This window comes from Micropterus salmoides, unplaced genomic scaffold (assembly GCF_014851395.1).
Source record: "Micropterus salmoides isolate LMB-PRFRI ecotype aquatic unplaced genomic scaffold, ASM1485139v1 Ms_hic_scaffold_2, whole genome shotgun sequence".
Classification (NCBI taxonomy): Eukaryota; Metazoa; Chordata; class Actinopteri; order Centrarchiformes; family Centrarchidae; genus Micropterus; species Micropterus salmoides.
In genome coordinates this window covers 24,039,670-24,056,057 of record NW_024041150.1, presented here as the reverse complement: position 1 = coordinate 24,056,057, position 16,388 = coordinate 24,039,670, and the positions used below count along the sequence as shown (strand labels likewise).

The following is a 16,388-nucleotide window of genomic DNA, read 5'->3' as shown; positions in this document are numbered from 1 at the left end:
TGAAGTCCGGGAGTGCACAACGAGTCCCATGCACCTCTACTATATCATGTTGGTCGAAGCTGAGGTTTTTACAGGGCTAACAAACTACTCTCTGAAATGAAAGTGCAGTTACTGCCTTATGAAGCTGAGTGCACAGATTAGGCATAAATCACATTCAGTCTTATTTTGCCCTCTCAATCATTACTCAATGTGGGTGCCCCGGCTTATGTGTGCTCGGCAAGCATGCATGTTTTTTTGTCTTTGTGCTATGAGAGAAATGTGAGAACATGAAGCAGCCTGAATTCTTTCATTGCACTTTAAACTGTGTAAATTGAAAACATGTATTTTTCTGTAAATGCCATTCAGCAAGTCTATCTACTTGATTCAGTGGAGGTCATGCAGACACATTGCTCTGATAAACATACCCTACAGACTTTATTAAGGTGTAAGTGTAGTTGCAGGTTATTACCATGTCAGGCAAATGTCTTTTACTGTAAAAAAGTAGCCTAAGAAAGTAGAATAAGCTCTTTGGCTCTAGGGATGTCCGTGTTGGTCGGTTAATCCATCACTCAGCATCTAAATGGGTTGGCACAACATTTTGTTAAGACATTCGTGGTTCCTGGAGGATGAACCCTAATGACTTTTCCACCAAAGCCACTTAATATTTGTGTCTTCTCAAATTTTGGATGGATTTCTATTCACGTTGGTACAGACAACTTTAATGAACTTTTCATCAAGTGCCATCATCAGGTCAGAAATATACTTCCTATCAGCTGTACAAATGTTGGCATGCTAACATGCTAAACTAAGAATGTGGTAAACATTATATGTGTGCTAAACAACAGCATGTTAGCATTATCACAGAGCTGATAGCGTGGCTGAAGACAGTTGTTCTTGACAGGGATTCCTGACCATCAAAAGACAATGTAATTATTCTACATTGCACCATTAGAATTAGGGCTGGACAATAAAACAATAACAATAATTATCGCAATATAATTTTTTTCAATAACAATATCACAAATATTCAATAAATGTTTATTCTGTTGAGGAAAAAGGACTGAAAATTTTACTTAAAGATATTTGTTGACAAACATTTTATCATAAATATTTTGAATGTTCTGTCTCAGATTTGTGATGTGATCCACTGTTTGGCATCGAGTGTTGACTATAAAGAAAAGTTTAAACCACAATTAACCATCAGGTTTCTTCAGCTTTCACTCAGGAGCAAAAATCAGCCTTTAAACTTGAAAGAAAAAACTATTTGATTCTTATCGTGATAATTATCGATATCGAAAGATATGAAACTTTTTATCGTGATAACATTTTTGGCCATATTGTTCAGCCCTACTTTGAATTGTCTTTTTGCCATCAACACCACCATTTTTATTCTAACCAAGTTAAAAGAAGGCAGTGTTTGCATTTTCTATTTAGCCACGCCTGCTGTTTACACAATGCAGACTCCCATTCCAGGTTAACAGGAATGGAAGCCATACAACCTCAACTGGCTGAAGGAGGACGTCAGCGTTTTTCCTCTTTTTTTTTTTTTCTTTCTTTCCTTCTCCCTTTTGGGGTGTGCGTTAAAATTCACACATACATGTGCGTAAACTGCGTCGGGTTTCGCTCTCCTCTTGAGCAGAGAAGAAAACCATCTGGGACTGTGTTTGTGTTAAGCAAAGTGCAACGGTTTGCCTCGCTCTCGTTCACACAGGCGCCGCGCATCGTGTGGGGACTAATGTGGAATCTAAATCTGGACCTTGTTGATAGAAAATGGCAGGTCACACTGTTTGGCATGTGACTCTCACAAAACCCCAGTGCAGGCAATGGTGCTAATAGATAATTGCCAGCTTAATAGGAGGTGACATGTTCTATGATGTCGCACACGATGCCAGAGACTCTGATGCCAAATAGTGATCTTTATTGAAAAGACAACCTCCACATTTGTTCTATTTCAGGTGGAGGCCTTGAACAATGTTTGAATTTGTCTTTAATGTAATTTTAATTAATAATACTAATAATACTAAACTTTTAATAAAGCTAGACCTGTCACTACTGCTATTGCTGCAACAACAGGTCTTCATTTTTATTACACTGCGTGGATTAATAACAATTGCTCACATAAAAAGCAAGCTTTCTTGCCTCCTCCCATAAACTTTTATTTTGTGCATTGCAACAGTTTGCGTGCAGAGCTCTCTGCCTCTCGCTCCCTCGCACACACAAGTCCTCTCGTAGACACACACACGCACACACTCATCATAACCGTTTGCTGTGGACTCACACCCCCTTCCTTCGCCTCCCACTCATCCTACTGATTGGAGTTGTCAGGAGTCAGAGGGTCACAGTAGAGGATGTCAATAGGCCTCATTCACAGACACAGAGAAGTGCGTGCGTGCGCGCACACACACACACACACACAGAGTACAATAAAGGAGCGAAGCAGACAAAATGACAGACAGTAATACAGTCCTATCTTAAGGGTGTATAAACACCCCCCACAATCACCCCATCACGTCAACAGCTGTGCATCAGCTCGCTCTCCCACTCACCACAGCAGCGCATGGCGACGCCAGCGAAGAGCATTCAATTTATATTCATTATTCACCAGTCAACTGCCTTTATTTCGGTGATTGGATATGCCCTCTGCCACCTACTGGCTCCTCCCCCCGCTTTCCTCAGTCCCATGGGAAGACTCAGTGTCTCCCCTCCGCTCATAGGGTGGATAGCTGTGTGAGTGTGTGTGGTTGTGCGTCTTTTTATGTATGCTTGGTGTGCGGCAGTAATAAGGCTTTTGGTATATGAGTAGAGAGCGCATGGGATTGGATGGATTGGATTTGATCAGGACTCATCCCAAAAGAAAAAGAAAAAGGGCGGGGAAAAAAGCCTACAGAAAGTTTCAAAGCTTTGACTTATGTGCAAATTAATGGGTAATGTATTTTTTGCCACCTTTTGTTAATATTGATGACTTAACAAAAAAAGAAGCTACATTCTATATTTGTACAGTAACTCCCACGGGGTATCTGCAGGACTGTTATTATATGTTATATGTGTTATTAACTGTGTTTTGCCACTTTCCACACCACAGAGCGCTGTTTTTATCAGCACATAATGATTTACATCAAGGTGTCTTAAGGATCCTTACTTTGATTTTCTTTCAGAACATTTTTTGTGATTACTTTTTTTTTTTTATTGTTTGGTATCTTTAAACAAATACATTGTGGGTCAGTAGCTGAAACAACGACTCGATTGAAAATTAGTCTGCAACTATTTTGAAACAAATAATCTTTTTGAGTTACCTTTCAAGAAAAATGCTAAAAAATATGCCGATAACAGCTTCTTAAGTGTGATAATTTGCGTAATAATTTGTCTTGTTTGACAGTATTTTGGATTTCTTTGGGTTTTTGACTGTTAGCTGGAAAAGCCACGCATTTCTTGGAATTTGTGAACACTATTTTCTGACAATTTATAGACAAAACGATTAATCAGCAAATCTGCTGATTAATTGATACTGAAAATAGTTGGTCAGTAACGGTACAAACCCTTTTGGTCTGCTGCAGCACAATGATCCTGCCAGTCTTTGTCCAAACACAAAAAGACTAAGAACACAAATCATTACATGCATACATTTAAAAAAACAAAAAGCTAAATTACTTTGAATATGCCTGAAAATAATTATTATAAAGGCCCCTCCAGACACGTTTTAAGACACATGAACATGCTCTGCTTGTGATCATTTATGCAAATGTTTTGCATTTCATAAAGCTTAAGCGCTGGAAGCTTAAAGGTTCAAATTTAGACTTGTTGCATTCCAGACCATGATTGGCTCCAAACTAGTTGTGATTCAATTCAAAGAACTTTATTTACCCCCGTAGACAATTCAATGTCCGTCTACCAGTCGTATAAAAAAAAAAAAAAACAGAACAACCACAATCAATCAAACATTCAGACTACCTGTCATTAACAGCATATAAGCATATGTGATGTCACAAGTCCTGCTGGTTCAAACACACCCACAATCCCCCCTTGCCCATCCTTCTTCTTCACTCAATAATGACCCTAGATGCGTGATTACACAAGATATCACCAATCCATTGCCCACTTCACCCAATGATGTAAAGACAGTCACCTCCTCATCAACGTCACCAAGAGAAAGGAACTCATCCTGGACATGCCGTAAACTCTCCACCCCTCACTGCCCCATCTCCATAAACAGCCAGCCAAGAGAAGCTTCAGGTACCTTGACATCACTATGGACAATAAACTTTGTAAAATAATAGGTCTTCTCACTCCCAACCTGCCAGCCCTCATTAATACTGCCACTGCTCACAGAGCCAACACCATAGTACAAAATCCCAGCCACCCTCTCAGCTCATGCTTCACCCTTCTCCCATCTGGCCATAGATACAGACAGCTGCTCTACAGAAAGGCACGCTTTGGGAAAATTTTGTACTCTGTGCTATAAGAGCGTTAAACTCACAGACAAGTTAATGATATCACTCCTGTGTTACATATGTAGTTATGTGTACATTGTTTGTATATGTGTACTATGGGTATTTTGTGTGTAGTATTCATGTTGAAGGTGCTCTTTGTACAGACTGTGAAAACAAATTTCCTCTACTAAGGACAATAAAGAATTAATCTGAATCTGAATTTTGGTGAAAGCATTGATAAAAGAAATTCAAAAAACATGGCATTTATGAAATTGAAGCCTTGTTAGATCATTTAGTAATTGCCTTGCCTATCCCCTCCATACCTCCCAGGTCTACTACAGTTAGCTGCAGGTAACAGGTGAAACCACCAACACGCATCATCTCAGTATCAACATGCTCATCAGATAGCATCAAGCGCAGCCTAGCCCAGCTGAGAAGTAAAAGAGACTGTTATTTGACGAGACATTGGCTTGGCTATCTTTATCTCTAACCATAAGCAGAGACAACCACACGCAGAAGCTCACAGGCAGTTTGTGCTCATTGTTTTGGGCACCTGTCATCCTCTATTATAATTAGCAAGTGGACGTCTAAATAATTGCCATCAGGCTGCGGCTGCTGTATCAGTGTTGGTAGCCAGAGCCCCGTCCCTCTCCTTTAGTTCTGGTATTATTTAAAGGGCCGGCGCGTCTTCACAAAGCGGTGCCCTCAGCAAAGTCTTAAGCTGTGTGTTCAGTCTGCGGCAGCATCTGGAGCGCAGAAAATAATTAACTGACACGACAAGAGGGTTTGGTGTTGGCTTCACCATTTGTTTTGTCCACACTAGTCTCTGACACACACACACACACACACACACACACACGCACACACGCATGCACATGCAGCTTTTGATCATAATTGTGACACTGCCAGGAGAGAGAGGGAGGTAACGTGCTCATCCCAGTGGGGATTGGGGATGGTTGTAAAAGTAAATGAGGCAGATGGGTCTGTCTTCAAAAGTAGTGTGAAAAAAATGAAAACGCTCCTTTGAGGAATGAAGATAGAGTAGTTAAGTTGAAGCGCTTGTGTGATTTGAAAAGGACTGTACTGGCACAACTACAGTAGGAGTAATATGGAATAAAAGGACAGTACAGTAAAGGAAATCTGCACGATTGTACAAACCTACAATTTGATGTTTTTTACAGAAAGGTCCATAAATAAGTGGGTCTGAACAGAGCTTGCTGCTATAAAGGGCTACGCTCCAGGGCCAGTGAGAGCTATCCCGAGTGTATCGCGAGCCGTAGCGTGACGACTTGACTCACACTTGTCGTTCTCCCCTCTCCCTCTTTCCCCCTGATTAGACAGATGCAGTGTGGAGATATATGTCAAGAGCGCGCACACACACACATATAAATATATATAGCATATTCGCAAATAGCTGTTGCCTGTGGGAAGACAGAGGTCACCAGGCTTGTCTCCACCAACCCGTTCTTCAGGGGCATTGGAGCTGGTTTAGGTCTCACTGCTGCTCAGCAGCGCCCTCGCTGCGCCGACAGCAGCACTGCCTAGATCAGCCAGTCAGTGACGTTCCGTTTAGTCCAACAACAGCTGACACTAACACGCATCCTCTCCCTTCCCCCCTCGTCCATGTCACCCTCCCCCTTACTCTCTGTTGTTTTACAAGCTACCGCTGTCACACTCATAGGCTTCCTTTGTTGCTATCTCACCGCACAGTTGAATGTGTGTCAGCATGTCTGCGTGTGCTTGTGCATGTTTGTCTCTTTCTCTCACCTTCTAATCCTCTAATTTGTCTGACATGTCCTGAAAAGCCCCCATTTGGAGAGACATTAGCATAGCGCTGCTCAGAGTGCAGCGGTGTCCACAGAAATCACTTCCTGTACAAAGATGGACGGGATGGAGTTCTTCTGCCGAGCCCTCTTCTCACAGCGCCCCTTATAAATGTTTGCGCTAAACAAGCAGTGTCACTTCTACTAACCATCTGTTGTGATCTGGGCACACATTTTCAGGCCCTCTAGTTGGATTTGGTGTCTTGAATTTGAAGTTACTAGCCCAGCCTTTTCTGTGTGGTTTATTCTCCTTGGTGCCTGCTCAGCAAGCACTCTCCATGGTGCTGACTTAGATGGGGGAAACTGGTGCTGTCCGTTGTGCTATCATCCCTGGCCCAAATTCAGCTGGTCCTTGCTGAGCTACAGCTGACTGTGTTTAGCTTTTGTCTGCTGTTGTCCTTTGTGCTACCTCATCTGTTTCTAGCAGAGCGCGTGCCATTCACAGTGCTAACGCTGCTGGTTTGGACCATGATGCATTTTGAGCTGCCCAGTAACCACTTACTGCAAGCAGAGCCAATGTCTGCCACAGATTATAAGCTGCTAACTGCCACTCTGGATCCATTTTCTGAATCCTCAGGAGCAACCTTTTTTATACCCAGCTCATATCCTGCCAGTTAAACGTGTGTCAGGAAGCAGATTTGTCATTGCTCTATATTTCCTGCAGGCGCAGTGGCATTTTCCTGAGGTGCGGTGAGGATTTTCTCTGTTCTGTATTTTGGTGACTCACTGTGCGTTGCACTAGGAGGGGAGTGTCACCCTTCGTCTACAAGTGCCCTGCTATTTTCGTTAACCACATTTTGCGCCATCTGCTGCCTGTCTGCTCCGAGCAGCTCTGGAGCGCATGCCACACCTGCATTCTGTGCTTTAATCACCTATATTTAACCACGTGACACTTTTGTTTGCGCATTTGGCTTTTCCACTAATGACAATAATGCCAGGATTTTAAGATTTAAGACCACAGATCCTGATGCGTTTCATCTTGTGAAATATTTTTGGTTGGTAGACTCATTAGATACCTGGCATTTTCTGTGCGAAAAAGCACTGCCACTTCCCTGAATATTTTTATATTTAAGTAGGTAAATTATGACGTTAGTTGTTCACATCTGCAATGAAACACTGCAGCAAACCCTGACTTGCACGGCAACCAAAACCAAAAGCCTTACTCTTAACACAGATATTTTGTTTAAAATCTGGTAAAGCCCAAGATTTACTTTGGATCAATGCCAGAACCTGCAAGCATTTCCACACAGTTATATGACACAGTGGGAGAGAGAGGATATCCACGGGGCAAGCAGAGTTACAGCTGTGTAGTCCAGGGTGTTATTTTTGTTATACTACTTGTTTAGATGTTGCTGCTTTAAGTAGTATAATTAGCTTTGTACATATGGGTTGTGTAAAGCAGGGTTCACTTTGATCTAATTTGGCGAGGCTGCATCAAAAGATATGAGGGCATGTCTAAGAGGAGGAATGAAGAGTCCAGTAATGGTGAGAGAAATCTTGAGACAAGAATATAAGATGGTATAAGATTAGTTATTTGGAGCGGATCACAGTAACATCAGCAACATGAATATTATTGTAGCATAATGCTCTCTATCAACATCCTCCTGCTCCCCCTTTGCTTATTTGTTTATTTTTGGAGTGACAGCTCTCTACATAAGTTGTAGTGCTACACCTTTGTCTCCCACATACAGAATGCTTCAACATGTCTCTCAGTTCACTATGGGGTGACCGGGGAGCTTTTTTCTTAGACAGTGCATCTCAGCACTCAACAAATGAACTGGCATGTGAGGCGGCCGAGCTTCAATGTGTAAGAAGCCACGTGGATTGGCGCTCTGGCAGGTTACAAACCTCTTGCCGAGGGCTGACGTTAATTAAAGGCTCCATTCAGCACTTTCCAAATTAGATGTGAAATGTTAAGCAGGAGAGGGGTTTGCCATTAACGTGGCGCTCGGCGACACCTCTGACCCTGGCTGAGGCCGACGCGTCCTTGAGACATAATTGTGCTCACCTTGACTGCTAGTTTGACAGAAGGAGCAAAAAGAGAGTCAAGAGCAGGGTGGCGTGGAAAAGTGTACTGAGCTTCCCTGCTATAGAATGAGCTACTAGCACATTTTCCCCTCTTCTACTAAGCTTTCAAGAGGTTGTAACGATTTGCCTCTCACCCTTGTTCGTGTGTTTTGATAGCCACAGGAGGAATGTTTTGGATTGCAACCATACTGTATGAGGGATACATACCAAATTAGCCCATTTTCACTTATCAAATGTCGGTAGTCTGATTTGAACGGCTGCCAGTTTTTGGTCTCTCATGTTGTCTGAAATAGATTTTTTCTTTTCCAGCTCCTGAAGCTAACAGTGCTTGGCACCATACCGAGATGATCCTAGATAAAGATATTTTATGAGATGGTGCAGACGAGTACTCTCCTGTGTGCAGCCCCAGTTACGTCGAAAGCTCTCTTTTGTCTGTACTTGTCCATCACTCATTTACACCGTTTCCTGCATCTCCTTGAATTCACATGACGACTTACACATTCAAACATTAGTTGTTGTTGTTGTTGTTGTTTTTTTGTTTTTTTTTAAACATGACTCCCTTAGAACCAGTACAAATCGATGCTTTTGATCCTAACATCCACATTTAGGCAAACAAACTAAACGATAAACCTGTAAATATGCGCCCTATGAATGAATAACCTGTCACAGCTAGATCCTGGCTGTTCCTACAGCTGTACATCCACCTGAAAACTTTCTCTCAGGAGATGGTGATCGTCACTTGCAAAGCCATCAAAAGGGGAGCATGTTGATTTGTACATGAGAGTTGCATCCTTCCTGCTATTACAGTACGTTGCAAGATGACAGAGTTACCCCGGAAGGGGACCAAGTCATGAGCAGAGGAGACACAGAAGTAGGTCAGCTCCTAGGCATTTGTTACATCATACATATTCATAAACAGCACCCAGTTATTGCAGAGTGAACTCACTCCACACAGACTGTTTATTCTGTTCATTGGGCCCCCTTCTCTGTTTAAATGTTAAATAGTGATTACTCATCATGATGATAATGCGAGCAATTGACTCTGACTGCTGCATTTACGCGCATTTTACCGCTATTACATGAAGAGTATACTGTTGTAGTCGCATACTAATACTTCCCCAACTCGATAAGTCATGCATTTAATTGGGGTTAAAAACATCAGCAATCCCACATTTAGCTGAAACATAGAAAAAGTTATAGTATGTTATTTAAAGGAATAGTGTGACATTTTGAGAAAGATGCTTGCCAAGAGCTAAATGAAAGATTGATATCTGTCTGTTATACAGTATATGTGTGTTAAAAATCAAGCTACAGCCAGCAGCTGGTTAGCTTAGCCTGGCAGAAAGACTGGAAGCTAGGGGCAAACAGATACGCTAACAGGGAGTTATGTGCCAGACTATTTCTTGGCCGGGAGCAGTGACTCTGGTTGTTTCCTGGCATCTTCGTGGCTCACTGCTCCCAGGCAAGAAATAGTCCAGCACATGACACAGTGTAAAACCAGAAAGTGCTGTTTTTACACTTCGACTTGGTACAGATTAAACATTTAACAGACAAACTACACAAATAAGGTTATTTCTTATTCATTTCAGTCTCCAATAGAGAGTATGTGTTGACGTCACTTCCCCTTCTGGAACACGCTGGACTGAGTGGCAAAACATCTGTTACCATGGCTGCGTTTAGCAAACCGGGAGTAAAACAAGTGATTATTTGCTCAAATTAAAATCAATCTACTAGATTCAGTCTAACACTGCTACTCGTCTTTCTGCCACTCAGTGAGTGTAACTGCGTTCTGTGACGTCATGCGCATACCCTCTATTAGCCAATTAGATGTATGCATGATTCTAGCTATTATTGCAATTAACCATTATTTCTATTATTGATTAACCTGCTTTTTTTTATTAATACAACTATTTTGAAGTCCATAAAAGCCCCCAAAAATAACATTTTACACTTGCATAAAAAAAGAGTTTGTGAGGCTCTGTAAAAATTGACATTTCTGTGAAGATTCTCAGTCATCCAGGTCATAGTGATCCAAGGAGGGTTAAAGCAAGGGCACCCGGACTAAAGAAGCTTCTTTGATGAGAGGCGAAACATATTCAAGTACCTTCAACCAAGTCTAGTAGATTTAACCCTCCTCGGATTCAAATCGCTTAAATGTTTATTGGTCAATTTCCTAATTGACCAATAAACTAATTGTTCCAGCACTAATTCTAGCCCTCATTCATGTTGCTTACTGTTACAGGTAACTAACTATGTGATTGACCTAATGTAAGGGAAACACAATAAACTGTACGTAGACTGTATGTGTTCCAGATAAAGAAACAGTCCTCTTTTAAGTATGTAAATCAGTACAGTTGAAACATCTGACTGTATTCTAATAATCAAATCAATGGCATGGTCATTGATACTCGCCTTTCTCCGTATTGGCTTATATAATTTGATATAATGGCAGTTGTACAGTGAATGGGGCCCATTCTGAATTTCACTGCATCCTAGTCGTGGTGCTGTACTTATCCTTCAACCACTGAGGATAAAAAAGCGAGTTGCAGGAGAGTGTGGGAGAATGAATACAAACTGAGTCAGTCACAGGGCTATGAATTGTACTGATGGTTCAAAACATGATGCTATTTCTGCCAGCTACTGTTATTCACTCAACCCTAATATAATCAGACACTCCAACACAACGATTATGCAGGGGGCGAGATTGACCTCCTCTCAACTCCCAGCAGCCTGCGCTACCGTTTCAGAGTCATTTGTGAGATTTGGACAGATACAGAGAGAAAACATAAGGAAATGCAAGTGCACGTCTGTATTTCAGTTAAATGTTTGTTTAATTTCTATTTGTGGTGTTTGCTCGTTCTATTTACGATCATCAATTCTTTTTTTCTATCATGTAACGCCTCTCTTGTTACCTTTTGTTGAATTAATTTTTGATAACACAGCTTACTTTGAGAGAAAAAAAGGAGTAATTTGTACCTCTGGGCGGTCGTGCTTGATGCTAGCAGGTGGCTATTAATGCGATCGCCAGCCCTGTTGACAGTATCTGAAAGGCCTTTTGTTAATTGTTACAACCTGCCGCAAACATTTCATTACAGGAATCCTCAACCTATATTTTAGCCCTCCCGACTCTGCAGTCAGAACAAGTTCGTCATTTGAGGAGACAGACTGAATGAAACTGAAGAGAGAGAGAGAGAGAGGTGAGGGTGACGGGAAGACTTTTCATGCTGAAAATATTGAAGGAGAGGAGAACGCTGAAGTCAAAATGAAAAGAAAAAAGGGGGATGACAGGCGGCGGTAAATAAAAGAGGTTATGGTGGAAAGTGAGCAGGAACCAGCGTGGAAGCTTGAGCATGCTGACGATCTTTATTTTAAAGAGCAGACTGTTACAGACAACAAAGCAAACTCCTACATGTGCCTTGCAGTCAACGTAATCCAGCTAAAGGTGTCTCTTGCTTGTGTGAGGTTGAGGTTCAAGGGTGGCCTTGCTGCATTGCCCTCGCGTTGTCAAGCATCGCCGTGGCACACATTGCAACCACTCGCAGGCTTCTTTTCTTAGAGCTGCGGAGAAATTGCCTCGCCTATTGATCCATTTACATGTAAACAGAGCATCACAGGTCTCCAGCTCAAGGTATGTATGCACAGGAGATTTCTGACAGAAGATGCCATATACTGTTCAGTGTATTCCTCCTTTTCTATTTTCGTACGCGGCCTCTGTGGTTTCAAACCTCTTAATACAGTACACTTCCTGTGGGAAAATGTCAGTTTATTTTCACCTTTCAAATCATTTGTCCTACATTTTCCATATGCATACCCCCCTAAATGTAGAGAAAGTAGTATACCAGTGTATATATATGTAGTAGTACCAGTATAAGAAAAACTTTTTTTTTTCCTCCTGTGCACGATGAGAAATAACTGTTAGAACATGAGCCATTATGTTTTTGTTTAGGTGCACGATAACAAAATATGTAGCATGAGTACCTTAAAAACAGGCTTGAGCAGTTATTGTGTGCTCGCTGTGATTGCGATGCCGTGACATCCATTGAACATATGACCGATAATCTAATACGTGCAGTCATTAGACCATAAGCATGAGGTCTTTTTGGTATACTGTACATCGGCCTCAGGTTATGTCGGCCTGACTGGTGCAGAGGTCATTCGAGAGGCTTTCCTCGCCCTGTGTTCCCTGCTCTGGGTACTTCTGTACGCCTGGCTGCTTTCTCTGTCTTTCTTCTCCCTCCTCAGCTGCCCCCTTACCGTCACCACTCCCTCCAAATACGACTGGGCTGCTGCAAGGGGTCAAATGTCACCCACTTGGGATTCTGCGTCTCCTTTTGTCATTGCTGAGCCTGATGATTGGTGTGTGTGTGTGTGTGTCTGTGAGACAGAGAGAGGAAGAGAGATAGGGCAACAGTGTGAATCTGAGAGTATGCAAGAGAGGACTGGAGAGAACATTCTTGTGTGTATGAATGCGATTTTCTGAAAGAGTTTGAGGGTATTGAGGGGGGTGAGTTAGGGACAGATCTCCACTTCTTGGCGCTATAAAAATAGCCATTACAGCATGGCAAATCACAGCTTGCCTCCTGGACACACCACATCTGTACAAATAGGTGCTGGGGGAATTGTGTGGTGGGTATCTTTATGGGCAACCAGCTGAGACCACATGCAAGGAACATGCTAATTGGTATTCAGGCCAGGGCTGTGACAGCTTCCCACACAGTCCTTACCGCATACACATTCCTGTCTGTTGCCACGGCGCCGGGCCCCGGCGAGAGTTTCCTCAACGACAAGAGATGAACCTGCCCATATCCAGGAACCCAACTAAATCCCCAGGTCCTTAAACTGGAGTCTTTTCAGCCTTTTCTTCACTTCCGTTTTCTGCCGTCTTGTCTTTGTTCAGGTTTTCAGCCTCTTTGTTCATGTTTAATCCTCCAGTGAAAAGACACTGCCGTCACCATGGTTCACCTATTAAATTACTCTGTTACGGTCGTGTTAGCCTCTCTTGAAAAGTGATCCATAACAGATAACCAATGACTTAATTGGATGTAGGTGCTAAGTCTAATGGAAATCGGCATCAAGACAAAAGTAATGCCTGCACACTGACTCTAAGCTACGTCAGACAGACAATATTTTAATGTTCCTCTAATGTAACTTACAACTATTTGGGATTTTTTTGACGTACTGGATGTATTATTGTCTCTCAGCCATTATAGCATTGTACATGGTATTTTGACCTGAGATCCAACTGAGATTGAAACTATCCATTTGAATACATTTCCAGGCATCACCTGTGTTGCTATTAATTCCCATTAAGGTATATGAGGATTTTAGAAGTGAAATTCTTGGGTCCATTCGCTGTCAGTTCTTTTTTTTGCGACTTGAGTTTAGTCTCTAAAATCAGAAAACGGTTGTAAAAGGCACATCAGATTTTTTTTCAGAGCCATCCTTGAAATGGTTATGAACAAAAATACATCAGTTATTGAATTATTGCCGCTTTAAACAATTAATAAATTATTGAAATGTTTCCAATTTATTTTGATCAACAATGACGAGACTAATTGTTTCTGGACTGACACATACATCGACTATTTTAGGCATTGCATTGTGTTTAATTACATGCTGTGGTAAAATATGCAAACGACAGGGTTGTACATATAGACTTACTTATGGTTATGTTTCTTTTTACATGTCACAATCATTTAAAATGACTGTGAAGATCTCTAGCTTTCCACTAGAGTCTGACATCTTGTCATACTAGAACATGCTAGTGTGACAAAGAGAGACAAACATATTGTCATTGTGCCAACCGCTGCTGCGCTCACACTCCCTCTACTTCTTTTCCCTCTCAGTTAACACAATTGTCAGTGTGAAGAGACTAATAAGCCTGAGTTTTTTTCGGCAGTTACAACACCTGGAAATGGGATTTTTCTGTTTATATGCAGCCTTGCTCCTCTCCCAGTCCTAGATATAACAGCCTATATTAAGAGCCCACTGTTTGGCAACACGCAGCTGTTGAGATGCAACAACTCCACATTGTTAATTTGTCTGACCTTTTGTTTTGTCTAGCTGCCGAGTGGGAGGCTACCAAACTGAAGAAGGTAGAAGAAGCCTATGAGACGGTCAACATGGAAATTAGGTAAGGGAAGAATAACAAAGAAATAGAAGCAGCTTCCGTTGTCACATACTGGTGGCGAATGCTCAGCATTTTGCACCTAATGTGGACAATGCATTTGCTTCTCACATTGCTATATTATTGTAAGCAGAGTGGCATGGTATGTAACCAGGCCTTAAAATAGACTCCATCCTTCTCTGCTGAAGTAGCAGTGAAAGCTGCGCAGTAAATTAATTTGCACTGTGTGAGACCTTAGGCTAATTTTAATGAAGAAAAACAAACACTATTGGCTGCCTACTGGGCTCTAGTTGGTAGGCCTATTCAACTTACTTTGAGCAGAAGAGTGTCTGCCTGGGGATCAGCTATCCTAACTTGTTGGTGGCATTTTTTTAAAGACAGACATGGCACAAATTAATGTGGCAAAAGTGATGATTTTGTATTAACTGGTAAAAAATGACCTCCTGTCACAACCAATTAGCTACGTACTTGCATTTCCATCCAGAAAATCTCTCAGCCTCCCAATGCTGTATTCTAAATATTAAAATATTAAACATTGATTCTGTGGCATTCTTTTCAACTTCTGATACCTTCCTAACATGACAGTATGTACACCCCCAAACAGCTGAGACCGATACAAAGGCCTGAGCAGGTTTGGATGACAATTCCTATTAAATGCCTTTGCTCCATCTCAGATATTTTCACAGAGCTCTGAGCTAGACAGCGATAGCTGATAAGTAGCTACTGTGGCCCTTAGGCCTGCAAACTGTTCATTAGGGTAGGGGCAGAGGAGAGCCAACCACAGTGATGGCAGTTACCAAAAGGTCAACCCACCCTAAATAAACGCCTGCACGAGGGGAAGAATGGAAAAGGAGCTGGCATGTCTTCGGTGCTCTATTTTTTCATTGTCCACCTTGCTCTAATTGCTGCTGGATAAATTACTCACTATCACTTATGTGTGTTGGAGACCCCCCTCAGGCCATGTCCTTTATCAGTATGCAGATACAAGTGCAAGTGCATTTGTGTCTTCATACCTTTTGGAACTAGCATGAAAGTCCCTTCCTTGTTTTTATTCCTCTAGCGTGCTCTAAAGGGCAGTTTCCACAAATGTTATGACCCCTTCCCTACAGAGAATCACATACACACACAGTTATACAAGCTGCATTGCTTTTCTCAACCCTCGTCATCCCCTATGCCACCTTACCATATCAATCTCAAGCGAAACAATCACCCTCCCTAAACATTTGTTAACCCCATTAGCAATTCTGGTTTATGAATATGGAAATAAGAGTCTGCGCCTGTTAGAGATAGGGCTCAGTTCCCCTATTTGCGATTAGTGAAGGAAAGCAGCCCTCACCAGCTCAGATAATTGGAGACGCTGCATAGAAATGGGCTTTAAAGGGCCACCTCATCAACACACTATCAAAGACGTCAGTCACTAAAAGCAGGAAGGAAAATAAAGGTACATTGTCAGCACAGTTAGGAGTCATCTAGATTATTATTATTATCCAGAATTTTCAACTCTTGTTTCCCTCAGATGAAAAGGAGCAAGTGTGCTGTTTTTCTGCAGAGTTTGTACCATTACATAACTTGAGTTTAGGCGTATTTTAAAAACCTTTTTACATTATAATACCTGAAGTTATTTGCTACAAAACTAGTGTACTTTCTGTCTGTTTGTGAGTACCACGCTTTCAGATGCAACTGTTAATTGTCTTATCTCTTGCAACAGTGTCACATACATGTTTACAATAAAATAAATAATTTAAATAAAAACAAAAAACAGCTTAAAGTGTGCTCATGGTCTAATATATTTATTGTTGTGTCCTCAGTGATCTCCGGAAGAAGCTGACCATAGACTATGGAACAGACTGGGAGTTTCTGTTTTTGAACAGCCAGTGTTATAAGCTGAAAGTATACGAGTAAGTATTGACAGAATTTTCATTACTTTTTTTTTATTTATATGCTTATTATTATTTTTGTCTGGCATTAATATGGAAACTAGTCCTAAAATGTGTGGTTGCGTAT

General features: G+C 41.6%; 1 protein-coding gene across 2 annotated transcripts in view; it reads left to right on the top strand.

The window, feature by feature from the left end:
* Positions 1–16,388, top strand: part of LOC119912348 (glucosidase 2 subunit beta-like) — a 119,009-nt gene that overhangs the window by 63,953 nt on the left and 38,668 nt on the right. For both annotated transcript variants that reach the window (XM_038731497.1, XM_038731496.1), the window contains 2 exons: positions 14,321–14,390; positions 16,193–16,282. In XM_038731497.1, the coding sequence (XP_038587425.1) occupies positions 14,321–14,390; positions 16,193–16,282 (160 nt within the window). The remainder of the gene's footprint in view (positions 1–14,320; positions 14,391–16,192; positions 16,283–16,388) is intronic.